General features: G+C 55.6%; 2 protein-coding genes across 3 annotated transcripts in view; both read right to left on the reverse strand.

Moving 5' to 3' along the window:
* The window catches only part of Ndufa10 (NADH:ubiquinone oxidoreductase subunit A10), a 35428-nt gene extending 24754 nt beyond the window's left edge, over window positions 1-10674 (reverse strand). Inside the window, exons 1-5 of one of the 2 annotated variants that reach the window (XM_078018379.1) lie at window positions 10506-10674; window positions 6894-7062; window positions 6104-6319; window positions 4481-4567; window positions 2196-2317 (exon numbers count right to left, since the gene is read on the reverse strand). In XM_078018379.1, coding sequence (XP_077874505.1) covers window positions 2196-2317; window positions 4481-4567; window positions 6104-6319; window positions 6894-7062; window positions 10506-10580 — 669 coding nt within the window. In that variant the 5' untranslated portion in view covers window positions 10581-10674. The remainder of the gene's footprint in view (window positions 1-2195; window positions 2318-4480; window positions 4568-6103; window positions 6320-6893; window positions 7063-10505) is intronic. The other variant, XM_005339647.5, reaches the window with a different exon arrangement.
* Window positions 10675-14466: 3792 nt separating this feature from the next.
* On the reverse strand, window positions 14467-15792 carry LOC101961676 (olfactory receptor 6B2). Its single transcript, XM_005339666.4, has one exon. The coding sequence runs from the start codon at window positions 15548-15550 to the stop codon at window positions 14561-14563; it is 990 nt and encodes a 329-aa protein (XP_005339723.2). The 5' UTR covers window positions 15551-15792; the 3' UTR covers window positions 14467-14560.
* Between the last annotated feature and the right edge of the window lie 11767 nt (window positions 15793-27559).

Here is a 27559-nt window from a genome sequence, read left to right on the forward strand (position 1 = left end):
CACAGGCTCTGGAAGCCCTTAGAGGCTGTGCTGTTGCACTTGGGCCCAAGTACAGGCAACAAAGGTCACAGCCACCATGGAGGCCGCTCGCCTGGCCCCAGCTTGCCCTCAGCACCCGCTCTTTGTCGCAGACCCTCTCTCCGTCTCTCCACACCTCCCTTCTTACCATCCCCATGCTCCCTATCTCTCGCCTCCATTATCATCTGAAGTCAATTATATTCTTTTCTTTAATATTTTTTGTTACAGGTGGACACAATATCTTTATTTTATATTTATGTGGTGCTGAGGTTCGAACCCAGTGCCCACACAGGCTAGGCGAGGGCTCTACCTCTGAGCCCCAGCCCCGTATTAATCCTTGAATACAATCACGAGGGGCCGGATTGGAACCCAAGGCGCCCTGCCTTTGGCAACCCCAGGGGCTAAGCTGCGCTCTCTTTCTGCACTTCTCTCCTACTTGTGCCTCTGCTTCTGTCTGACGCACTGTGCGCATTCCCGTCCTGTTACCAAGGGCCTGCCAGGAGAGCGCGTGCCCGCTGAGTGAGGAACTCGCCCGCACTGCCCACACACGGCTGTCCACTGCCAGGGCGCTGGTGAATACTTGTCGGGGGAGGGGGAGAAAGCATTAAGCCTACTGTTTTGACTTCACAAAATGATAAAAATACCCTAGAACTGGCTGATGGTGTAGTTGCCAAGATTTGGTGACTTTGATAAAAATCATTGAGTTATACCTTAAATTGGGTGAATTTTAAGAAGTATAAATTATACCTCAGTAAAGCTGTTAAACAAAGAAAAAGAAGAAAACATTAAAATCACTCTGGAGCATCTCTGGAGTGCCCGCAGCCCAGCACCAGCCAGGCCTGGGACCACACGACCAGCTGCACCCTCATGGCTCTGTCCACAAAGGGGCCACTCCCTCAGAAAAGCTGCTGTCACCAGGCAGGTGAGCTCCCAGAGCCAGCCTGCAGGAGGCACCCAGCACTAGAGGAGTGCGGGGGAGCCCACACTGGCTACGGCCCAGAGTGAAAGAAGATCACCCGTGATGTGACCAAAACCCCAGCCCCATACACACCACAGAAATGTGAACCACAAACGCCGGCCAACATCCAGTGACCAGGACCAGCTGTCCTGGAGCAGGGAAGGGGCTATTTCCAAAGGCCCAAGGTACAGGCACAGCCTGCACCGAGAGACAGGACACAGGCCTCTGCTACCATCTCTCTGGCCCGAGGTCTCCGAGTGTCTCGTTCAGTGCTCATTTCAGCTGATGACATCATCCATCTGACACTTTACTTGGGAAAAAAACTGATATCTCTAATTTTGACTTCAGAATTATTTCCAAAATGTTGTTGTCTAAGATAACAAAATAGTTACCTTGAGAATTTGGAATACATGCCCTAGATTTTCTCAATGAATGTTAGCAGGGGAAGTGTTATTCCACTGGCAAATGATCAAACATTGTTAACTTGCAGGTCCCTCCTTTTGCCGCCTGAGGGCATGTCCCCAGTCTAAGTCACTGATCATACCAGGAGCAGCCTCTCAGGCAGCTTGAGGCACAGAGAAGAGCAGAGACACTGCAAGTCTCACACATGCTTGACCTGAGATGAGGAGTCAGTCTCCCAGGCCACCAGGGACAGCAAAGGACAACAGGAGCCTCCGCTCCCCCACAGGAGCCTGCCATTCAGAAGGGACCGCTGAACCCCACACAGTGGACGGCCCTGGAACACAGGCTGCCGCCACCTGCATCCTCCTCACACACCAAAGAGATCACATGTCCCTACTGCAGCACTGGCCAGAAAGGCCCCAGGACAGCAGTGCCCACCCGGCACCCTCCACCTTGCCTGCAGGGCTCCTGGGAGCCACCTGAGACCCAGCCCAAAGGGCAAAGAGCAACCTTCTACTCTCCTAGAAACAGGAAGGAGGTAAAAGAGGGAGGGGCTCGATTCAAGAGCAATAGGAAGGCCCCCACCACCACCACCACCACCACGGGGACAGCCAGGGTGGCCCAGGAACAACAGGGGCCTGGGCAGCACTGGGGAAGGCAGCTCCCTCTGGAGACAGCACCAGGCTGGGCCCAGCCCCCCCACCCATATGGGCACCTTCTTCAGCTGTGACCTGCTTGGTGTCAGTCACCCCAGTGAGGACCGCCAGAATCCCACGTGGCCTTGAGAGAGCAACATGGGCTCCACAGGCCGACCTACATCTCCCTTCTTCTGGATCCGACTCAGAACCTCCGGCACAGGCACATCCACGTAGATCACCAGGTGGGGAGGCAGGTACTCGCAGGCCGTGATCTTCTTTACCTCGTTGTAGTGGTCCACACCTGGCACAAGAGAGGCCACTGTCACTGGCCCTCAACAGGCCTCTGCACACACCCCTCCTTGAGTAAAGGGCAGAGCTCACGTCATCCTCAGGCCTTGTGCCTGAAGCCATTGAGCACGCCCTCACGGGCAGATGGCCACAGGGCCATGGGCACTGTACACAGCAGCACTGCACTCACAGCAGCCACCGAGCCTATGTCCCTTCCACCTGGTGTCCAACCTGGAACCATCAGGTGTCCTCAGCTCAGACGAGGTCCAGCATGGATTCACACTGCGACCTAACGGCACCCCAGGGACAGAGCCAGCATGCTCCCACTGCCTCACCTGCTGGGCAGGAGGGAGGCACATGTGTGGACAGGAGGGTGACAGGTGCCTGCTGTGTGTGTGGGGCTCCAGAGCAATGCACTAAGGCCTGGCCTTCTCCACAGCCAGCAACGCAGCTGAGGTGGGGCGAGTGTCCCACTGGCCAGCCCCACAAGACAGCCACGGTGCTGAGGAGAGCTGGTGCTGTTCAGAGCACTCTGCCCAGGGACATCACACACCGGCCACACCAATCACCCCTCGGTGTGTGGAGTGAAGCCACCACCTTCACCCACAGTGTCAAGGAACCCTCGCCTCTGCAGGCGCTGCCATGGAGGAACCTTCCAGAAGTCACAGCAGGTGATCAGGTAAGGACCACTGAGAGACAATTACTTCACTTTAAAGAAAACACTCCTCCTGGAAACTCACTCTGGATGCACTCTGGGGATGGGCCCTGGCCCAAGGCCAGCGAGGACACGGCTGGAGGAAGGGCAAGGACCCTGGAGGAGGAGAAGTGGCTCTCCCACTGTTGGTGACATTCCCCTGCCCTGCCCACTCTGCCCAGTCCCACTCCCTCCTGACTCGTCAGCATCCCGTTTCTCAGGTGACTCACGTGGCGTGGACCCTTTAACAGGCTCCACCTCCCTGGCAAGGGCACAGGTCTGGTCTCAGCTGTCCCCACTGCACAGCTGCTCTCAAGACAAACGTGCCCAGCGTGCTGTGCCCTGCATCCTCCTCTCACAGACCCTCGGCCCTCTCCCACTTTGCTCCACAAGGCCACCACCAGCCTGCCAGTGTCCTTCCTCCCTGTCTCAGCCCAGCCTCCTCCAATCTGGGCACCGGTCCACCCCAACGCCTGCCACCTCTCCACACTCACATCTGACCAACCCTCCAGTGGCTCTGCAGCCGTCACCAGCCCCCTAACCCTAACCAGGTGCCAGCCCTGCTGCTCCAGTACCCCTCCACAGCAGTCCCCCAGGCCTGCTGCCCACTGGGTGGCTCCCGTCTGTGGGGACCCCTGGAGGCCCCATGTGGAGGAAATTCCCTGTCTCCCCGCAGGCCAGACACCTCTGGTGTGCTTCCCTGGACAGCAGCCTGGGGACACTGGACTGTGGACCCCCTAGACTGTGCTGCTCTGAGCCCCACCCACCCCCAGGATTGTGAGTCCTGCGTGGTGCCCCTTCATGTCCCAAACACCAAGACAGAGCTGGGCACATGGCGGCACTCCAGAAGGCCCGTTCATCACAGCCACGCTAAGCTGACCTCCGCACTCCAGCTCCCTGCTGCGCCACAGTGGGCAGGGCAGGGGAACGCTGGGTGTCAGCACAGGTGGGGAGTGGGCAGACTGACCACAGGGTCTGGTCAAAGAACTGCCCAACATACTCCCAGCCACAGAGGTTCCGACCCCACCCTGACTCAAGTCAGTCTTCCCTCACAGAGGTCATTACCCTCATCTGCTACTGTCAATGCCCCACATCATGCCACTCCCCTGAAAACATGAAGCAGCAACACATCAGAGAGGGGAAAGGACTGTGGTGACCACCAGGACGCTGCAGGGGCAGGCTGAGGAAACGGCCCCTGCCCACGCCTCAGGAAGCAATGGGGACTGGCGTGCTCAGCACAGGTAAGCCTGCAGGCCCAGGGCGGGGTGCTTTGGAGGAGGGTCAGCAGCCGTGGGTCAGCTGTGTGCTCTCAAGTGCCCGGGACTCCACAGGAGGAAGGGGGTGGGCAGCTCAGTCGCTCCCGCCTGTGAGGCGCATTCCACAGCGGCATCAGGCTAGGCCACGGCCTTTCCCCGAAGGCACTGCGGGCCCAGGGCAGCCATGGCAGAGCCCACGCGTGCCAGGGAGGGATCTGGGACTCACACTGCTTGCGGATGAATCCCTGGTTGTACATGGCCTCCAGGAAGACAAAGTCGCTGAAGATGGAGCGCTCCAGGACCACGCCTTGTCCTGTGGAGAACAGGGCAGCGGGACTCAGACAGCAGGCAGGAAGAAAGTCCTACCCACCATCAGGTCATTTTAGAAATGGGGAAAAAAAACACAATTCCATTTCCAAGCCAATGTAGTCAAAGGACCAAAGTCAAATTCATAAGAAAAAAAACATTTTCAAAAACTACTCCGTTCCGTTCCAGTGACCTTCTATCTCCACGGACACTCCATCAGCCATCCCAGAGGCGCCCCACGAACACGGGGAGTCTGTTTCTAACCAAGCCCCTGCACCTCGCTGTGCCCAGCAGTCTGCTGCTGTCCCAAGTCCCTCCCTCACACCCACACCCCACTCATCCTAGCCTTCTCCAAACACCCCCAAACACAACCACTGTGCACTGCCTCTGCTGGCACTTCCTGATCCTGCCTCGCCCCGTCCAGAGGGACACTTCCACCTGCCACATGGATCACTCCTGCACCAACCCTCCCACTGGCCTCCTCTCTCCCTCAGGAAAACCCAGTCTCTGCCATGGCCCTCAAGACCCAGCTATCTCAGCTAGGCTACTTCTTTGACGCCCCGTCTCCTGACTCTCAGCCTCACTGCTGCCACACTGTCACAATGGTCCCAAGGGTCACTCACACTGCTCAAGGCACAAGGCCCTTGCAATCAGCCCTGCTGGGACTGGGCAGAGCCCTCCCTCCCCTTCCGCTCTAGAAGAGAGAGCCCCAGCGCCCTGGCCCTTCTGTAGAGCCTCTGCCCTCCACACCCTCATTGCCTGGCACCCTGCCTCCGCCTCTGGTCACCACCCACCTGCTCACTCAGAAGCCTCCTCCCTGTGGAACCCAGGCTCCTGGATGGGCCTTGCATTCGTGTTCAACGTAAAGATGAACACAGCACACAAGGAAACAGGCCAGTTTCCACTCAACAAGTAAAAGATTTTAATTTTAAGAAATGGGTAATCAGAAAATAGGGTGAAGTGTGTTTCAAAATGAAAGTGGAGTGGCCCAAGCACCAGTGTCACATCCAAGCTACTGCCCAGCAGTGAGAGTTGGGCACCATCCTGGTAGAGATGTCTAAAAGGTAGGCTGCAAACACACACGTTCGTAGGAGCAACACGCGCCTGGGCTCTGCCTGCCTGACTGTACAGCCCCCACCTGCGTGGACTGCGGGACCTTGCGTGTTCTGCCTGCCCCCCAGTTCTAACTTCCCCCGGGCTCTGTGTGGATCAGCCAGCTCCAGCCCTGCAGAACCACCCGGTGCTGGCCGCTGTGCCTCTGCTTCCCTCAAGGCCCCTCTTCCCAACTGTGACTCCACTTCCTCCCGGCGGCCTCCGTGTCCCCACTGCCCTCCACCACTGTGGTGTGAAGCTCACTGCAGTGCACAGGGAAGTGCACCCACCTCACCCTGGAGCAACAGAAACGGGACCTCGAGACATTCCTGCTCTTACTGGAAAGACAGGACTTGCCCCAGCACCTATACAGAAAAGCACTAATGATGGGATTTCAAGGGCTGGACCCCAAAGAGGACTGAGAAGGGTGGCCCAGCAGCCGTCGGCGCACCTGTGCTCAGCAGGTGCTCCAGGGCGTCTGCGTACTGCAGGAGGCGGCTGGCGTACAGCCAGGACTGCAGGCGGTAGCTGTTGCCATCGTTGCTTTTCGGGTCGTCATAGAACTTCTCCAAGCTACAGTTGCCACTGAACTCCACGTCCAGGGGCCGCCCGTCCCCTGTGGTGCTGTCTGCGTAGTGGATCCCTGCTTCAGGAAAGTGCTTCAGGCCTGAGGGAGAAGTACTGGTGAAGCGTGACTGACCCCTACTCCCGCAGGGGGGTCGTGGGGACTTCAGGACACACAACCCGGTCTGAAGCCAGCTGAGGAGCCAACCAGCCCCAGTTCCGCTGTGTGTCCTGGGGGACAGAGACGCTGCTGACAACACGCCCAGAGGGCGTCAGGGTTGAACAGCCATACTATGCCCATAGAGAATGACCTCCCCAAACAGGAGTCCTCTGTGCACACAGGCAGCTGCCACTGGATGCCAGTGAAGGCACCGTGGAAAACTGGAAACGGGTTCTAATGACCGGCTGTGTGACACTGGCTTATCTCTGCTTTACAGCAGAGGCCATCACAGAGCCCACAGGACAGCTCACAGTACACGTGTTGCCTGCACTGCCAGGCAAGTCCAGCTCCAGCTGGTAACCGGCATGGACAGGAGACACTATGATTCTCCAAACATATCAAATGTAAATGTAAGAGGCCTCCCTTGGCCCAGGGCCACCCCTGGATAGTACAGTGAGGTCAGCAGGAGACCACAGCTGTGTCTGGGAATCCCACTGTGCGTGGCAGTGGCTCGTACCTAGTTTCTCTGCTATTGCCTTGGCCAGCGTGCCTTTTCCAGAACAGATGTTGCCATCCACAGTGATCACTCTGCTGGACTCCGTCAGCTTCTTGGTTGTTCTTTCACCAAGCAGGAATGCCAAAGCCCCATACCGCAGCTCGCACTGTGCACTGGTATGAAGCCGTCCCTGGAAGACACACGTCCCACAGCACATGACCCTTCAGCACTGCAGGCATCAGTAACCTAACAGCACCAAAAACCCATCAATGGCAAAAATGCCAGCCCCAGCATCCTCCTCACCCCAGGGCGCACAGGGCCTGCCTACACCCTCCTCACCCCAGGGCTGCACAGGCCCTGCTTACACCCACCCTCCTCACCCCAGGGCGCACAGGCCCTGCCTACACCAACCCTCCTCACCCCAGGGCGCACAGGGCCAGAATGGAGCCTGCAGTATGCTTGCCATGTTCCATGAAAATAGAGGGCAGAAGGCTGGCAGGCGGGAGGGAGAAAGGCAGGAGGAAAGTGGCTAGGGAGATAGAGAGGGCACCTCCTCTTTCCAGGAAAGCATCTCTGGCTCATCCCAAGCTGCAGCCTGGTCCCCTAAACCTGTGAAAGCAGTTCCTAAAAGGCCCCTGTGAGCTAGCAGACCTAAACCAAAGCACAACTTCCAACCCCAATCCATAAATCTGCTTTCACTCACAACAGGCCGCGTCCCCTACCTAACAGCAAACATGAGCGTCCCCTTTGCTCCCCTCCTCCTTCCTCCAGCCCCACCACCACTCCGACTCCTGACCCTCCACCTCTGGCCAAAGTGTCACTTTGGTCCCCTGCTGCCATGATTCTGCAGACATCCCCATGGCTCTCATGCACAGGTCAAGATGCCTCACCTGCCATCTCCAGCGTCTTCCATCTGCCCTCCACACTGAAGCCAAAATAATCTCCCGCCAAATAAAAATACCAAGCAGCATGTGCCTTGGTACAAGGACATTCTACACATCAGTAAGAGAGATGAAGTGTGACCTCGAAGCTTGCTCCTTTTGGCACTAGAGATTCGGCCCAGGGATGGCTTTACTACTGAGCTGCACCCCCAGCCCTTCTAATTTTTTATTTTGAGACAGGGTCTCACTAAGTTGCCCAGGCTGGCCTTGTACTTGTGATCCTCCTGCCTCGGCCTTGAGTCAGCGAGACTACAGATATGTCCACCACGCCCAGCTGCACAGCTCATTTTTAAAGTGTTAGGTATGCAGATAACCACACATTCAAATGTCTGGAAGAGACAACAACAAAGGAGAAAACACTTTTTCATGCATCAAAACAGGAAATACTTGATTTTTTAGGACAAGACAATGAGTTCCCTCATAAACAGCTAATGGTGCTTAAATCTAGGCGACTGAGCCTAGCACCAGAAACCTGTCCTAAGGGGACACTCATCTGTGCAAAGAATCCCCTATAAGGATGCTTGATGAAATATTGTTCATAATGGCAAATGTAATTATCCAATAACAGAGGAGGAGCTTAAAAATTTAAGGTATACCCTTACCACAAAATATTAACCACTTAATTAAATAATAAAACACTTTATTATAAAAAAGAATACAGGACAATTTAAAATATTAAGAATAGCTGGGTGTGCCACTGCTACTCAGGAGGCTGAGGCAGGAGGATTACAAATTTGAGGCCAACTTAGTGAGACCCTGTCTTAATAAGGAAAGGGCTGGAGATGTAGCTCAGTGAGAACATGCCCCCCAAGTCCAATCCCCAGTTCCATACTCCCACAAAAAATTTACATAAAACAGATGTTTTTCACACTTGATTCACTTGAATACTGAAGGATGAGGGTGGGGGGGAACAGGTTGCAAAAGAAGGCACAGCAACAACCCAGAGGCTGTGCGGGCATTCCTGCCTTGCGCCAGTCCGGCCAGCTGCTCCAGCTTCAGCCACTTGGCTTTTTACCACTCTATTAAATGTATGCTTTTGTCTCCTTTGTCCTTTCACCTGTGATTCCCAGATGACAGGTGCCTTGGCCATCTTTTCTTGTGCTTACCTGCCATCTACACATCTTTTGATATGCAAAGAGGTAGTGTCAAAAAGTCAGGCAGTATTCACACAACCCGGTAAGTCACAGAAACAAGAAGCCAACAGGGACACAGCCAGGACAACGTGGGCAACACATGCAGCAGTGACTACCCATGATTCCTCACACACCCAGGGAGGAGAGTCCAAATTGCCAACCTTGACACTCTACAGGGGAAGGAGCACAACCCTGCTCCATAAGCATGGCACAAAGGGGTTCCCTCCTAAGAACGCAGGGTGCAGGGGAAGAACAGCCTCACAGTGGAGAATCAGCCTCAGCACAGCTGTCAGTTGACCTACGTCAACATCAACCAACAGTCATATTCCTAGTGTGCTGGTGAGACGCCAGTAGCCCTTCACCTCTGCAGTCGTCTTCCCAGCCAAGTTCAACCATGACAAACCCTCCAGGTTTCTGAGAATCAATACCTGCTTAGTACTTCTCAGAACCATCAAGGTTACCAGAAACAAGAGTCTGAGAAATCCACACAACCAAGACACAGTAGATGTTACAGGACACACTGGATGGGATCTTGGGACAGAAAATGGACACTGGGGAAAGACTAATGAAGTCTGAATAAAGCCTAGCTTTAGTTAATTAAAAGAAAGAATGCACTGTTTTGTAAGTTACACATAGACACACATCCACAGCAGCAAAATGGGAAGAGGGTTATATACATCAAAGACATTCACTGGAGTAATGCCTCTACAGCAAAACCTGGCCACCTACGGTCCACGCACAGGAGACTAGTTTGACAAGCATCCTTGACTCCATTCTCCTGCTGCCCAGAATAACACAAATAACCGACTTTTCATAAACCGTTTTCGATTCCTTTAATTGTCCCTCAAGTCCAACACAGACCTCCTTTTCCCCTTGCACACGTCCTCCTGACCACCGAGGATACCCTACACCGTGTTCAATCTGAAGCGCCCCAGAGAACGCGCCGCCACAGCTGGGCACCGGGCCCAGGTTACAGTGCGGGTCCGGGCTCTCTGGGCGCCTGGCTCCCCCTCACAGGCCCACAACAGCAGGACAGCCAGCCGCCTCTCTCCTCCTGATCAGACCGGCACCCCCTCTGCTCACGCTCCATCCCTCGGCTCGCGGCCAAGCCCCTTTAAAGCCATGGCCCAGAGCCTCCGGCACCCAAAGTCCACCAAAGGTTTCCTGCGACTGCAGCCACGGTTCCTTTGCCCCTGTCCTCTCCACGTCCGAGGTCACCTCCCTGACCCCCACCGTGGGAAGTCTCCCTCGTGCTTCCGAATCTCACCCAGCTGTCCTCTTCGTGACGGCCCCCGCCCGGGGCCTGACCCTTCCCAAGGCCCCCCCAAAGCTGCTGGTGAGCTCAGGACCCGGCGAGCCGCCGCCTCAGGGCCGCGCGTCTGCGCCGCGCTCCGCCGGCGGCTGCGACCAGGCTGGCCGCGCTGGGGACCGCCACGGAGAATGCTGCGGGCAGCAGGACCCCGCCGCAGAGCGGTCCCGGAGCCGCCGCGCAGAGACCCGACCCGGCCCGCCGGGCTGCCCACTGCCCCGCCAGGCTGCCCACTGCCCCGCCGCCTCACCACGCGCGGGGCGCCCCCCGCCAGGCCACGCGCGGACGCGGACGCCGGGACTAGTCTCAGCAGCCTCAAGGCCATCGCTACGCGCTGGACTCAGGCTCAAGGACCAGGCTCAAGGACCGAAGGGACGCGGTCGCATAGGGGTCCTCTCCTGAGGCCGGCGCGCCGCCGTGACGTCACAACAGGGGTGCCCGCGGCGCCTGTCAGACTGCAGAAGGCGGAAGGGGCGGGTCCAGGCGGAAGGGGCGGGTCCGGGCGGAAGGGGCGGGGCCCGGGCGAAAGGTGTGCTGGGAAGTCTGGCGGGCTCTCTGTGGAGGCCGGGGCTCGCTGCCGGTTTCGGGATGGGCTAGGGCTGTGGAGGAGTGTGACCCCTCGCTGCCCGGGTTCTACCTGAGCACTAGGGAGAAGGGCCATGCCCTGCGACCCTGGCCCGGGTGCGCAGGATCCTGCCAGATCTACACTCAAGTCCAAAGGGGGAAAAAAGACGTGAAATGCACACATATTGGAAAATAAGCAAAAAAACTGTCTTCGTTTGTAGAGGACACGATTGTTTACACAGAAAACCCAAAGGAATCTATAAAAGATCTCCCAGAGCTAATAGGTGAGTTCAGCAAGGGTGTAAGATAAAAGACAAACACAAAGTCACACAGCAGCGTAGCATTCTGTGAACAACGGAAATGGAAGTTGGCTCCAAATAAAATGCAATGCACGGGCCTGCTTGCTGAGAAGTATAAAACATTGGTGAAAGACTCAGAGAAAACCTCAGACTGCACTTCTCTTCATGGTCACAAGGCCACAGGCATTGTCCGTGCTTTCCACGTCTAGGTGTAGGTTATATGGGATTACCATCCTGACATCGGCAAGGTTTTCTATACGCATAGACAAACTTACAAAATTTATGTGGACATATAAAGGCCTTGCCACAATAATTTGGGGGAAAAGGTGACGTCATCGGTGGCCCAGCGTTAAGGTTTACCATATAACCACATCCATCAAGAACATGTATTGATAGAGGCCGCCTGCTCATAGACACATGGATCAATGAAAGAGCACAGCAACTAGAAATGAATCACATGTATTCTCAATCAACATTTGACAACAGTGCAAATGAAGTTCAATGAAAGGTGGCCACAGGGAAATGTACCTGGATGTGAACTTCACTCCTAAAACCAACAAAAGCCAACTACCAGACTTCTGGGGAAAGAGAGGGTAACGGTTTGAGACTAGGGAAAGATTTCCTAGATTTGATATCAAAAATGTGATTTGTAAAAGGAAACATTGGACCTCATCAAAATCAAAAATTCCCGCTGAGAGATGCTCTTTGGAGGATGAGAAGACAAGCTATAGACAGGAAGAAAGCGCTGCAGACACACCTGACCAAGGACCTGGATCTGGAGTGCGTAAAGAACACCCCAAGCAACGGGAAGAAATGAGCAATCCAGTTAGAACACCTGGAAGGACGTGAACAAGCACTGCACCGTAGAGGATATTCGGACGGCAGATAAGCACAGGAAGACGTCCTCAGCCTCAGTGGTCGTAGGAGAAATGTCAGCTGAATCCACAAGGAGATATTAGTACAAATGTAGCACAGGCCAAAATAAAAACAAAGCAACAGATGCTGGGAAGATGCAGAGAAGATGGTTCATCCCACAGGCCTCATGACAATGGGAAATGGGGTAGCTGCCCTGGTGAAGAATATGCAAGTTTCCTTTAATCTGAACGGATTTACCACACAAGTCAGCATTTACCCCAGAGAAATGAGAATGTAGGTTCTCTGAGAAATGTGCAGCCATGTTCCCAGCACTTCCCCCCATAGCAGTGGAAAACCGGAGCCACTCCCCTGTCCTTCAGCTATGAGGGTCAGCACCCTGTGGCAGGCCACACTGTGGGATGCTGCTCAGCAGAAAAAACAGATGATGGATTCACAGAGCAGTGCCTGCAGCTGAATGGGTGAAGTGACAACAGGCCAGTCTCCAGGGCCGGGGGCGTGGTTCCTTCTGCATCACATCCTTGAAATAACAACATGTGGAGGAGAACAAATCATGGTGGCCAGAGGCTAGCAGGGGGCCGTCTACAGAGCCATAGTGCACTTACACTTGTGCACACACGAGTGCGTGTGTGACTGGTGGCACCTGAATAAGCCTGGCAGGCTGTACCATGGTCAGTGTCCTGGGACTGGCAGCACTTGCACCACATCCTGCAAGACAATGCCGCTTAGGGAGATCTGGTAATGGGCAGGGTGCACCCGGTGTGGTTCTTTGCAACTTCCTGTAAATATATCATTATGTCCAAAAGAAAGCTTTAAAACATGTATTATATGTCCCAGCATAAAATAATATAAAATTTTAAAATTTAAAAGGTACTATTTGTGTTAAAATATTCAAATACTAGGATGACCTGAAAGAACCCTATACTGAAAAACTACAAAGTAACATTGAGAAACTGAAGAAGCTGTGCACAAAGAGAGGGATGTGCCTTCGTAGGTGGAAGGTCTTGATACTGTAACGATGATGCTCATCTCTAGACTGATCTTTAGATTCAACATAATCCCAGTAAAATTCCAACAAGCTTTTCTTTTGTTGACAGTGATGAGCAGATTCTAAAATATATATCCACCTCTTGGGAGGAGCTAAGAACAACCAAGGCAATCTTGAACAAAAGAACGTGGGTGGAGAACATGCTGAGGGACATGAAAGTTAATGGTAGAACTACAGTAATGGCCACAGGTGCTGCAGCGGACAGCGCTAGTAGTGGTCCAGGAGAGACGCCAAGCACCATGATCCATAGACATGCACTCTGGGTTTACTGACAGGGTATAGTGCAGAGGGAAAGGGGTGTGGGAGCAGGTTAGTGTCACTCCACGGAGCAACAAGTGGGTCATCTCAGCCCATAAAGGAAAATCATATTCAAACATGAAAAACAAGACAAAAAGCCTTCTAAAATGAAGCAAGAGAATATCTTCATGCCCGAGGGGGAGGGCAAACGTGTCTTAAATGGAAAATAACTATAAAGGGGGATCCAGACACTGGACATGGAATGACAGAACCTCTCTTCATTAGAGGCACCGTTGGAGGACACAAATGCAAGCCCACCAACTGAGGGATTTCTGCATAAACGCAGCCACCAGAGGCCTGGACCCCAGAGCATGTGACCCCTGTGTGTGAAGAAACCCATGTGAAAGTAGGTAGAAGACATGAAGAGGCATAGACAGTATTATGGGTACTTCCTGGGTTGTATCCAAAAGGACTGTAACCCACTAGGTGCCACAAAGGTACTCAATGGCACTTGTCACTGGGGAAAGGCAAGTTCAAGTCAAAGTGAGATACCGTCACCACCCCACACCACCCCAGAAGAATAGCTAAATTGAAAACTACATGTACTACTAAGTGTTGGCAGGGATATGGAGCTACTACAGTTCTCCGGCACCTCTAATGGACGCCACTTTGGTATACCACTTTGGAAAATAGTTTTGCAGTTTCTGCTAAACCTGACCATATGTATACTTCACGTTGCAGCAATCATAGATACAGCCTGTATGACTAGGTCTCTCCTAGGTAGTTTGGGTAGTTTGTAAAACTGCATGGACGTAAACCAGAATGCTCACAGTAGCACTCTCCATAATAGGCAGTACCCATAACACTGCCCATCAACAGTAAAATGCATGCATGCCTTGTCACACACACGTGATGATGAGACAGCAGTGTGGTGCATGGATTCTCACTAAGGGCAGGACATCAAGGACTCACACAGGCATCATGATGAACCAAGAAGCTGGATGTAAAGTGCGAATGCTTTGTGGTCCCACTCATAAAAACCTCAAAACACCCAAACTAGCATCTGGCTCTAGAAGTCAGGGCAGTGGTTCTCTTGGGGCAGGGACAATGACTACAGGGCAGGAAGCATCTAATTCTCGGTCCCTTGGGGAGCCGGTTGCAAGAGTGTGGCCCTGTTCTGAACACACACCAAGGCGAAGGCTCTTTATTGTGAATAGGTGAGGAGGTTTGTAAAATCTCATTGATGATTTAGAGAGCATGAGTTGCCATAGGAAACATCAGGTTCTAGGCAACATGACTATCCTGCTGTAGACCCCGACCCCGGCCCAGGGCCTTCCGCAGGGCCTCCTTAAACTCCTTGTTCCTCAGGCAGTAGATCAAGGGGTTTATCATGGGCGTGAGGACTGTGTACACAGCAGAGATGAGCTTGTTGGAGCTCCGGGAGTCGATGGCCTGGGGACGGACGTACATGAAGATCATGGCCATGTAAAAGATGGTGACAACGGTGAGGTGGGAGGCACAGGTGGAGAAGGCCCTCCAACGGCCCGTGGCCGAGGGGATGCGCAGGACGGCCAGCGAGATGTGCCCGTAGGAGAGGATGGTGGCCAGGAGTGGGAACACCAGGATGAGGAAGGCCAGGACGAAGTCCACCAGCTCTGCAGTGGAGAAGTCTGTGCAGGCCAGCTTGAGGATGGGCGAGATGTCACAGAAGAAGTGGTTCAGGACGTTGGAGCCACAGAAGGTGGCGCTGGAGATGAAGTAGACCTTGATCACAGAGATGGTGAAGCCACTGGCAAAGGAGAAGGCCACCAGCTGGACACACAGCCCCGTGGTCATGATGACTTGGTAGCGCAGTGGGTGGCAGATGGCCACATAGCGGTCGTAGGCCATGGAGGCCAGGAGCACGCACTCGGTGCACACCAGGGAGCTGAAGAAGTAGAGCTGAGTCATGCACCCCACGAAAGAGATGCGCTTCCGCTGCAGGAGGAAGCCGTCCAGCATCTTGGGGATGATGTCAGACACGTACCAGATCTCCAGGAAAGACAAGGAGCCCAGAAAGAAGTACATGGGCCTGTGGAGGGAGGCGCTGCTCCAGACGGTGAGGATGATGGCCAGGTTCTCCACCAGGACAAAGAGGTAGGTGAGCAGGAAGAGGAGGAAGAGCACGTACTGCAGCCTGGGGGCCGTGGGGAAGCCCAGCAGGATGAAGGTGCCGACCTTGGTGGCGTTCTCACCCCTCATCCTCTCCACCTGCAAAAGAGCCAGAGGAAGCATGGCAGGTGGAAGGGCAGCAGAAGGGGACAGAACCAGGCCTGGGACAGGACCCTGGCCCTTGCCGGCAACAGGGCAGAGTGGTGACTTGTTTGTCTCTCAGGTCTTCAAGTAGGAAGTCCTGCCTGCTTGCATCTGGATGTTGTAATGAAGTGGGCTGAGGAGGAGAGGCTGAGCTGCAGGTGTGCACACACACTCATCGGAGCTCACACGCACCTTCACACACATGCTCACACACGTGTGCCCGTACTCATGACCACATCCCTGCCTTTCTGGCCATAGACTAGAGTGGTGGCAAGAAGCCAGCTCAGGTCAAACATGGGGAGACGCAGGCCAGAGCAGGGCCGGGAGAAGCACTGTGGGAGGGCCGGTGCCGGCAGGCCGTGACGTGCCCACTCGGCCATGACTGCAGTTCTGCAGGGGCAGGCAGTGGTAGGCACAGAGAGGCACGGTGCACAGCTGCCTCAGGCAGACCCAGGAGAGAGGACCCAGTCCCAGTGCAGCAAGAGCATGCTGTGAGGTGAGGGCAGGTTGGGGTGGGGCTGCGGGGACAGTGCCACCAGGCCAGTGGGGTGCAGCAAGTGCTGGCCCCTCCCAGCAGGACTGGCCCTGTTCTTGGCTCTTCTGGTTGGCAGGGTGGGTGAGGATGAGCGTGGCCCAGCCAGGGCAGGGGTTCCTGGTCCTAAGTGGCTCTGAGACTGTAGCGTGGCTTAAGTGCTTTGAGGTTAACAAGCCTCTGCAAGAGCAGGCCACAGAGCTGGACAGAGTGGGGAGGGGTCCCTGGAAACAGGAGGGAGATCAGCAGAGCCCGGGAGGGGGAGGGGGAGGGGCTGTGGGATGCAGGGACCACAGTGAGGTCCCTGTGAGCCAGTGGAAACAAGGGGCAGAGGAAGACCGGGAGAGGAGGACAGGAGAAGGCAGGGAGGGGACAGGAAGAGGAGACTGGGGCTGAAGTGGAGCCATCATACTCCTCGTGCTTAGGACACTGTCAAGATGACCCGACATTATGCATGACTGTAACTCACTCACAAAAAACAAGGTGAACACAGATAAGCCAACAAAGGGAAGCATCCAGAGAAACCCAAGGGCTGGGTGTGGCCACCTGCAAGTTGAAGTCACTTGCCTGGGGCCCCTGGAGGGGAAGCACACAGGGGCAGGGGTGGTGGGCAGGGGACTGGTCAGATCCAGGCAGCTGTGATAGGGCAGGGTGCTGCAGGCAAGCACGCCAGAGCTTGGAGTCCCAAGACCTGCGCCAATCCAAGGCCAGTCAGGTGGAACTGGAGGTCCAAGCGGGCACAGACACAGGGAGGCCACACTGAGTGCCCGCCCCACAGCTGGCAGGGCTCCCGCAGTTGGGGCAGCAACCTCGGCCCAGGGTCAGGCTTCCGGCTAACCAGGGCAGACCCCCAAAGTGATAGCTGCTGGAGAGCGGAGAAGGTTCCAGCAACATAAGGACTCAGCTCCCGGCTGAGCGACGGCAGTGCCCCAGGAGCACTATGATGTGAGAGCCCCCAGACTTTCGGGGTTGCTGGGCCTCTGTCTCCCTGCCCCAGCCACATCCCTATATCCAACCGCAGTGTCCTTGTGAAAGAAAAGAACACATGGGGACAGGGGAGAGGCCAGTAGACAGCTGCCCTCGGGCTGAGGCAGGTGCAGGCCCTTTGGTCAGCTCCAGGGTTGAGAGCTGACATCCCTAGGGGCAGAGGCAGGGCAGCCACCAGGAAAGCAGGGTTCTCCCTTAGGGTAGGAGGGAGCAGGGCCCTGCCATCCCTCTGTTTTGAGCTTCCAGCATCCAAACCTGAGGACAGTTGCTGCCATCACAAGCCCCCAGGCGGTGGCCCCAGACACTGATGGGGGAGGAAGAGGTGAGAGGGGAAGCAGCTGATAGTGCCAAAGATAGAAGAGGGTCCCCTGGAGCCCAGCGGCCAGGTGTTTTGCCTTGGGGGTGGGAGCAAGCGCCTGCTGGGGGCCGATGGCACTCTGGGGCTGGCTTGTAACTCTGGACTTCATGGGGCAGTTCTGCATAGAGGAGGAAATCACCCAGGCTCTGGTTGGACTTGGGCCATGCACACACTCCTGCCCTCAAGCGGGGCACCCATGACAGGCACCACCCACCCCAGTGAGTTCCCTGTCACAAGGCCAGCATGCCCCTCAGTGTCAAGAGCAGCACATCCCAGCACATTGCACCGCCTCCTTTAAAATAGCGATAATGACTGCCTGCCACTCAAGGAGGCCCAGGATCTGATACTGAGTGTGGAGAGCAGGCTGCACCTGCCCTGGTGACTCCATGTTGTGCAGAACAGCAGTCCTCAGGCTGTGCCTGCCCTGGTGACTCCATGGTGTGTAGAACAGCAGACCTCAGGCTGCGCCTGCCCTGGTGACTCCATGGTGTGTAGAACAGCAGTCCTCAGGCTGCGCCTGCCCTGTTGACTCCATGGTGTACAGAACAGCAGTCCTCAGGCTGCACCTGCCCTGGTGACTCCATGGTGTGTAGAACAGCAGTCCTCAGGCTGCGCCTACCCTAGTGACTCCATGGTGTGTGGGACAGCAGTTCTCACCTGCCCTGGTGACTCCATGGTGTGTAGGACACCAGCTCTCAGGCTGTGCCTGCCCTGGTGACTCCATGGTGTGTGGAACAGCAGTCCTCAGGCTGTGCCAGCCCTGGTGACTCCATGGTGTGTGGAACAGCAATCCTCAGGCTTTGCCTGCCCTGGTGACTCCATGGTGTGTGGAACAGCAGTCCTCAGGCTGTGCCTGCCCTGAGTGACTCCATGGTGTGTGGAACAGCAGTCCTCAGGCTGCGCCTGCCCTGGTGACTCCATGGTGTGTGGAACAGCAGTCCTCAGGCTGCACCTGCCCTGGTGACTCCATGGTGTGTGGAACAGCAGTCCTCAGGCTGCGCCTGCCCTGGTGACTCCATGGTGTAGAACAGCAGTCCTCAGGCTGCGCCTGCCCTAGTGACTCCATGGTGTGCAGAACAGCAATCCTCAGGCTGTGCCTGCCCTGGTGACTCCATGGTGTATAGAACAGCAGTCCTCAGGCTGTGCCTGCCCTGGTGACTCCATGGTGTGTAGAACAGCAGTCCTCAGGCTGTGCCTGCCCTAGTGACTCCATGGTGTGTAGAACAGCAGTCCTCAGGCTGTGCCTGCCCTGGTGACTCCATGGTATGCAGAACAGCAGCTCTCAGGCTGCGCCTGCCCTAGTGACTCCATGGTGTGTAGAACAGCAGTCCTCAGGCTGTGCCTGCCCTAGTGACTCCATGGTGTGTAGAACAGCAGTCCTCAGGCTGTGCCTGCCCTAGTGACTCCATGGTGTGTAGAACAGCAGTCCTCAGGCTGCGCCTGCCCTAGTGACTCCATGGTGTGTAGAACAGCAGTCCCCAGGCTGCACTTGCCCTGGTGACTCCATGGTGTGCAGAACAGCAATCCTCAGGCTGTGCCTGCCCTGGTGACTCCATGGTGTGTGGAACAGCAGTCCTCAGGCTGCACCTGCCCTGAGTGACTCCATGGTGTGTAGAACAGCAGTCCTCAGGCTATACCTGCCCTGGTGACTCCATGGTGTGTGGAACAGCAGTCCTCAGGTTGTGCCTGCCCTGAGTGTCTCCATGGTGTGGAACAGTAGTCCTCAGGCTGTGCCAGCCCTAGTGACTCCATGATGTGCAGAACAGCAGTCCTCAGGCTGTGCCTGCCCTGGTGACTCCATGGTGTGTGGAACAGCAGTCCTGAGGCTGTGCCTGCCCTAGTGACTCCATAGTGTGTACAACAGCAGTCCTCAGGTTGTGCCTGCCCTGAGTGTCTTCATGGTGTGGAACAGCAGTCCTGAGGCTGTGCCTGCCCTAGTGACTCCATAGTGTGTAGAACAGCAGTCCTCAGGCTGTGCCTACCCTGGTGACTCCATGGTGTGGAACAGCAGTCCTCAGGCTGTGCCTGCCCTAGTGACTCCATGGTGTGTAGAACAGCAGTCCTCAGGCTGTGCCTGCCCTAGTGACTCCATGGTGTGTGGAACAGCAGTCCTCAGGCTGTGCCTGCCCTAGTGACTCCATGGTGTAGAACAGTAGTCCTCAGGCTGTGCCTGCCCTAGTGACTCCATGGTGTACAGAACAGCAGTCCTCAGGCTGTGCCTGCCCTGGTGACTCCATGGTGTGTGGAACAGCAGTCCTCAGGCTGCGCCTGCCCTGGTGACTCCATGGTGTGTAGAACAGCAGTCCTCAGGCTGTGCCTGCCCTGGTGACTCCATGGTGTAGGACAGCAGTCCTCAGGCTGTGCCTGTCCTAGTGACTCCATGGTGTGTAGAACAGCAGTCCTCAGGCTGCGCCTGCCCTGGTGACTCCATGGTGTGTAGAACAGCAGACCTCAGGCTGCGCCTGCCCTGGTGACTCCATGGTGTGTAGAACAGCAATCCTCAGGCTGCGCCTGCCCTGGTGACTCCATGGTGTGTAGAACAGCAGTCCTCAGGCTGCACCTGCCCTGGTGACTCCATGGTGTGTAGAACAGCAGTCCTCAGGCTGCGCCTGCCCTGGTGACTCCATGGTGTGTAGAACAGCAATCCTCAGGCTGCGCCTGCCCTGGTGACTCCATGGTGTGTAGAACAGCAATCCTCAGGCTGTGCCTGCCCTGGTGACTCCATGGTGTGTAGAACAGCAGTCCTCAGGCTGCGCCTGCCCTGGTGACTCCATGGTGTGTAGAACAGCAGTCCTCAGGCTGCGCCTGCCCTGGTGACTCCATGGTGTGTAGAACAGCAATCCTCAGGCTGCGCCTGCCCTGGTGACTCCATGGTGTGTAGAACAGCAGTCCTCAGGCTGCGCCTGCCCTGGTGACTCCATGGTGTGTAGAACAGCAGTCCTCAGGCTGCGCCTGCCCTGGTGACTCCATGGTGTGTAGAACAGCAGTCCTCAGGCTGCGCCTGCCCTGGTGACTCCATGGTGTGTAGAACAGCAGTCCTCAGGCTGCGCCTGCCCTGGTGACTCCATGGTGTGTAGAACAGCAGTCCTCAGGCTGCGCCTGCCCTGCGTGACTCCATGGTGTGTAGAACAGCAGTCCTCAGGCTGCGCCTGCCCTGGTGACTCCATGGTGTGTAGAACAGCAGTCCTCAGGCTGTTCCTGCCCTAGTGACTCATGGTGTGTAGAACAGCAGTCCTCAGGCTGTGCCTGCCCTGGTGACTCCATGGTGTGTAGAACAGCAGTCCTCAGGCTGCACCTGCCCTGGTGACTCCATGGTGTAGAACAGCAGTCCTCAGGCTGCGCCTGCCCTGGTGACTCCATGGTGTGTGGAACAGCAGTCCTCAGGCTGCACCTGCCCTGGTGACTCCATGGTGTGCAGAACAGCAGTCCTCAGGCTGCACCTGCCCTAGTGACTCCATGGTGTGTAGAACAGCAGTCCTCAGGCTGTGCCTGCCCTGGTGACTCCATGGTGTGTAGGACAGCAGTCCTCAGGCTGTGCCTGCCCTATTGACTCCATGGTGTGTAGAACAGCAGTCCTCAGGCTGTGCCTGCCCTAGTGACTCCATGGTGTGTAGAACAGCAATCCTCAGGCTGCGCCTGCCCTAGTGACTCCATGGTGTGTAGAGCAGCAGTCCTCAGGCTGCGCCTGCCCTAATGACTTTATGGTGTGTGGAACAGCAGTCCTCAGGCTGTGCCTGCCCTGATGACTCCATGGTGTACAGAACAGCAGTCCTCAGGCTGTGCCTGCCCTGGTGACTCCATGGTGTGTGGAACAGCAGTCCTCAGGCTGTGCCTGCCCTGGTGACTCCTTGGTGTGCAGAACAGCAGTCCTCAGGCTGTGCCTGCCCTGATGACTCCATGGTGTGTAGGACAGCAGTCTTCAGGCTGTGCCTGCCCTAGTGACTCCATGGTGTGTGGAACAGCAGTCCTCAGGCTGCGCCTGCCCTGGTGACTCCATGGTGTGTAGAACAGTAGTCCTCAGGCTGTGCCTGCCCTGGTGACTCCATGGTGTATAGGACAGCAGTCCTCAGGCTGCGCCTGCCCTAGTGACTCCATGGTGTGTAGAACAGCAGTCCTCAGGCTGCGCCTGCCCTGGTGACTCCATGGTGTGTGGAATAGCAGTCCTCAGGCTGTGCCTGCCCTAGTGACTCCATGGTGTGTAGAACAGCAGTCCTCAGGCTGTGCCTGCCCTAGTGACTCCATGGTGTGTAGAACAGCAGTCCTCAGGCTGTGCCTGCCCTGGTGACTCCATGGTGTGTGGAACAGCAGTCCTCAGGCTGTGCCTGCCCTGGTGACTCCATGGTGTGTAGAACAGTAGTCCTCAGGCTGTGCCTGCCCTGGTGACTCCATGGTGTGTGGAACAGCAGTCCTCAGGCTGCAACAGTTTCCCAGGAATTTCTCATGTGGAGCACAGTTGCCCAGGCAGGTGATGCCGCACCTGGTATGTACAGTGAACAACCAGCGTCTCCCAGCACTCCCAGAAGGCATGGACTGATAATCAACTTACATGTGTCAATTTGTCAAACTCTATCAAGGAGCACCTGGACCTGTGGGCGTCCCAACTCATAGTAGGAAAACAGGAGCTTGTCAGCCTCCACAGTTCCAACCCTCTCACTCAAGACCCATATAAAGAAGAGCCCCAAGACAGAACACAGCAGCACCCTGACCCTCTCTCCTGCTCACTTGTCACAAGTCTTGCCCAGGAATATCACCACATGACAGACTCTTGTTCTGTCCCCTTGGAAACAGCACTGTGCGTTTTCTTCTCCTGTGACAGTGATGCAGGACCCACTCCAAGCTGACACCTCAGCTGACACTCTGAAGTTCCTGTGCATCAGGACCCCCTGCCTTGACCGCCCTCATCTGACCACTGCAGTGGCCCTGCCACTCTGCATCCTCTCTCTGCCTGTGCCTGGGCTCAGCATCCTGTGACCCCACAGCTGTCTCTACTGTTTCTCGGTCTCTCTGTGACCTGTTTGTACATCCTTGTGATGTGTGACATGTGACTTGAGTGTGTGGATGTGGAATTAAGACCAGAATGGAAGAAGGTGTGATTGCCCAGCTGTGACCACAGGTGACCCACGAGTACTCGGTGAATTGCAGCCCGTGATGTGGAGTAGCCTGTGGACTCACTGGTGTCTAGTGGACTCGGGCGTCATGGAAAGAGGGGATGGTTTGGTCTCTTGCTCATGCTCTGAGTGTTCCCTCTAGAGACCACTGGGTGGCTGTGTCCTCTTCCCAGCTGAGTGGCCACTGAGGGCTTTGGAATCCTGAGGAGGGACTCTGGGACTCCAGGGGTCCTGCCTGTGCACGGGGTTTACTGGAGGCTGTGTCTCATGTTCCTAGACGGTGTGTCCCCCTGGATGGGGCTGGTTGTGTGGATAGTGGTGATGATCACAATGAGTCGGCTGGTGTACATGGCTGGCTGGTTGGATGAAAACTGCGTTTATTTACGGATTCAGAGCCTGTGCAGCACACTGTCACCCGCTCTTTAGACCATGGCTGTGTTTTGTAGTAGTTGTTGTTTTTTATAATCTGGGGCATGGAGAAGCTGCAGGGGAGGTGCAGAGAGCTCTTGGGACCCTGTGCTCAGCTGCCGCAGGCGGAGGGCTCCCACCCCAGGGCCTGCACTCCCCAGCAAGGGGCACATGTAGCTCTTAACCGTGCTCCTAGCTCCATGGGGACGTTTGGCCTCCACTGTCCTGTCCTGCCCAGGTACCTCCTGCTCTGAGAGTGGGTGCATCTTGTGGGCTCTGCCTCCCTGCTTCCTGGATGGAGCTGGCAGAGCAGCTGGCTTCTGAAGAGGGCACCCAGCCTTCCCTCACCCTGGACGAAGCTTGCTGGGTGCTGCACACAGAGCGTCTTTGGCCAGAGATCCAAGCTCAGGTCTTTTAAGGAAACCTGATTTGGGGAAGGGGAGACTGCAGTACCCCGAGTGGCTGTGTTTGGGGAGTCGGTTAGAGGGTCCTGCAGCAGCTCCTCCCCCTCTCCTGCACCCCCTCATCCTGCAGCTGTTCACTTTGAGGCCTGCCTGACTACCTGGTGGGGCCACCTGGAAGCAGACCTTAGCTGGATGGGAGCTGTGGATACTCTGCCAGTGCACTGAGGGTCTGGCTGGGCTGCCACTGCTGTGCACTCAGCACAGGACCCACAGATGTGCACTCAGATAGTGCCTGCGAATGTGCACTCGGCACAGGACCCACAGATGCACACTCAGTACAATACCTATGGATGCACACTGAGCCCAGTGCCCACAGATGTGTACTCAGCACAGTACTCACAGATGAACACTCAGAACAATACCTATGGATGCACACTGAGCCCAGTGCCCACGGACGTGTACTTGGCACAGTACCCACAGATGCACACTCAACATGGTGCTTACAGATAAAAGGGTCACTTATGGAGCCCCCATGAGCCATCATGTGGGGTGCTGAGACCACAGAGGTGAGTCCTCGCCCCATACTGGGTGTGGAAGGCCTGGTCCAGGGCTCGACCATCACACACACTCACAGCTCCACCAAGATGCAGGGTATAAGTGCACTCTGAAATCTCAGCAAGGCCAGGCAGACCCTCTTCACATGACATGCTGGTCCTACCTGAGGGCTCTGGAAGCTCACTCTGAAGTGCTGCAGCTGCCAGGGGACGAAGAGTGGCTTATGCCCGTGTCCAGCAACTTGCAGGCTGGCCAGTGACCAGGGCCCTGAACCGGCTCCTGAGATGTGGCCTCCCCTAAGCACCAAGGAGGAAAGCTGTGGCTTTTTCTGAAGGAGCATGGTGACTCCAGGGCCCAATTACCCCGTGCTGCTGACGGGCTGCCCACACTGCCAATTAGCTGGGTCTGAGCCTCTGTGGAGCCCATGCCCCGGGGCCCTTTTGGGTGCTTCCCTGCTGTCTTGGTGGCAACTCTTTCTGTCCCCATGAGAAGGCCTGATTCTTTGGGCAGCCCTTTGGCCCTGGGCTCACAGGGTCATTGAGTTCTGGTGCTGAGGGCTGGGCCACACTTCTGCAGGGAGCCACACTCCACATGCAGGAGGGAGGCCCGGGGCGAGGAGGCTGTACTGATGCTGGAGGTGGAGTCATGCCAGAGCCCTGGTGGGCCATGCTGCTTTGGGGGGCTTGACAGCTCCTTAGGTCCTGACCAGCTCAGAGCCCCAGCCCTGTGCTCTCAGGGAAGGACGGTCAGGCCCAAGAGGCCAGCCACCATCTGGCCTGTTTCCCATGTCCAGCTCTCCTGAGCTCGCTGGTCTCCCCTCTCTGATCCCACCCAGCGCCCTTCCTCCAAACACGCTGGTTTCCCCATCTCCCCAGGGTGTCTGGACTGGCCGTGCCCTCGGGAGTCTCTCCTTCCACATGCTAGCCCTGCGTCCCACACTCCTTCAACCCCATGCAACCCAGGATGCCATTCTTCCTCCCTGCTGGTCAGCCTCCTCCTAAGGCTGTGAGAATCTGGGTCCTGCCTCTTCTGGCTTCTGGTGGCTCCAGGGCTGGGGGCACTCTGGGTCACTTTGCCTTCTCCATGTGCCAAATCTTCTCTGTGTCTCTTATAAGGACACTAGTCATTGCTCTCAGTGCCACCAAAACAATCTACAATACTCTCCTTGTCCCCAGCTCCTTGATTACATCTGCAAAGACCATTTTCCAAATGAGGTCATGTTCACAGATTACAGAGATTCAACGTGGACACGTATTTGGGGGCCATCTTCCAGCTGATTACAGCCATTGTACATCTTTTCCTTAGCAAGTGTCCCTGAATCCCACTAAGTGTCTATTTATTTGAGTACTTTTCTCCCTCCTGATAGAATGTAAATGGCCTGAGAACGACTTCTGTCTGTTTTGTCCAAATCTGTACCTCCTGTGGCTACAGACTCCTGCACAGGACAGGGGCTGGGACAGATGGATGGACAACTTGATCAGCTGTGGCCAAGAAGGGTGTTGGCAGAGGAGAGCAAGCAGTTCTCCCAGGAGAACCAGTGTGTTCTGGCCAGTTGCCCCTGGTCTTTCCAGAACTCCTGGTTCTTCATGAGCCTCTTCCTCAACTAACCCAGCGAGGGTTAGAAATGCGGAACCCATAGGCCCAGATCCAGTGAGCTCATCCTGAATCTTTGCACAAATCCCCTAATACCCTCTAAAGCTCCCAGGAATCAAAGACTCTTGTCAATTGTCAAAGATTTCATTTAAAAAGGACATAATATTACATATACAGTCTTGACAATATTCCTAGTTAAAAAAAATGGGTAAGGTTGGAGAATTGATTGATGACTGACACTAAGTAACAAAACTGTGGTACCAGGTTTCCTGTAGCTCCCAGTTCTCCTACCTCATTACCCAGCGCACCTGCTGACTCGGCTTTGGCCAGCTTTCAGTCGATGGAGAGTCAACACTTGCTCCTTTACCTGGGCACACCAGTGTGGGCCTGCAGCTGCAGGAGTGTCCACTAAAGCCACCCTGACTCCCTCGCTGGTGCTGCCAGGCAGTTCTGCTCTTCCCCAGGAGGCATGTGACAGTTCACCTTACCTTTCAGGCCACTCACCTGCCAGGCCACAGGCTTCCATGGGAAACTTCAGTTTTCAAGAAGCAAAAAAAAATAGCCCTCAGTTTGGGACAAGACTTGAATGCTGCAGGACTTCCCTGTTTCCTAGAGAGTGGGAGCAACTGGTCCCCCCTGACCTGCAGCCAGACGGTTGAGAGATGCTCCTGGACTGGCAGGTGCTGGATCCCAACCTTCCTGCCCCGCCAATGAATAAACACAGTTCCAGGGCCTTGGCCTTGGATGGATGGTCCCGACAAGGCTTCTGGGAGCCAAATGTAGGTGACCTTCCCTCCCAGCAGGCCTTGGGACTTCCAGATCCCGCTGAGCTTCTCGCTGCGTTCACTCATGAGCAGAGCAATGGGGAACAGACCCCGCAGCTGGGGCTTAGCCTGTCTCTGGAAAGCCCAGGTAGAGCACAGCCTATTGGGAGACACCTCATAGGAACTGGTGTTGGGAAATGAACTCTTTCCAAGTTCATTTCCAAGTTCATTTCCAACTCTACCAGAGTTCAACCAAACTCAGCATTTCTCTGCAAGTAGATTATTAGCCTCTTCTGGAATTCCTCTCTGGTCTCCTATTTTCCACCCAAGACATTGCAAACTCCGTCACCCTGCCCCTCTCCTACTGCTGCCCCACCATGGAGAAGGCCACACTTCTGTCCAGTGCAGCATCAGAAACCATGGACCCTTGTGCTGGTTTGTGAGATGGTCCTTGGAGGATCCTGAGCGAATGCTGTACTCTGAAGGCAAACATCAGCCCAGGTGAGTCAATAGAGAAAGGACGTTGGCTGGACTGCAGCGCTGTGGGCTCCAAGTGTGTCTTACAGCCTCGGACGGACGAGGTCACCTGTACACAGACAGCAGGTGTGTGCGCGGAGCCGCCCAGACTCTTGGCATGTTATGGAACCCGAGAGGGCCTCTCCTTCTGGCGAGCACTGGCATCAGAAGCAGACTCCCAGCCGACAGTCTTCCTCTTCCACCTCGTTATCCTGACAGGATGGAAGCTCATGCCTGTAAAATTAACCCTGAACACCCCGGAAAGGCCTGGAGTATTTAATGCTGAATCTTCCGAGTTGGATCTGTGAGGACGACAAATTGGACTCCATGACTGACCCCAGGCAGCTGTCCCAGTGAACCGTGCCATGACCTGATCTGGAAAAACAAAGCCCACCCCCGAAAAGATGTCAACTCAGAGTTCAGTACGGCCCCTGGAGGGCTCAAACGGCTGCCCCTCCCTCCTGAGTCCTTGGAGCTTCCATTGTTAAATTGCTCATCATGCAGCAGAAGAAAATGATACAATTACGCCAGGCACAGTGGACCAGGAGCCTCCCAGCAACTCAGGAGGCTGAGGCAGGAGGATTGCAAGTTCAAAGCCAGCCTCAGCAACTTAGCCAGACCCTGTCTCTAAATAAAATATAAAAAAGGGCTCAGTGGTGGAGTGCCCCTGGGCTCAATGGTTGAGTATCAAAAAAAAAGTACACATTATAAGAAACAATGGTGGGTGACTTCCAAAATTACTAGAACGGTTTATCACCAATAT

The sequence above is a fragment of the Ictidomys tridecemlineatus genome, chromosome 7 (genome assembly GCF_052094955.1).
Source record: "Ictidomys tridecemlineatus isolate mIctTri1 chromosome 7, mIctTri1.hap1, whole genome shotgun sequence".
NCBI lineage: Eukaryota > Metazoa > Chordata > Mammalia > Rodentia > Sciuridae > Ictidomys > Ictidomys tridecemlineatus.

Bases quoted from the DNA above. Each gene is read 5' to 3' on its own strand.
- LOC101961676 (XM_005339666.4), bottom strand. From the start codon at position 15,550: ATGCTTCCTCTGGCTCTTTTGCAGGTGGAGAGGATGAGGGGTGAGAAC.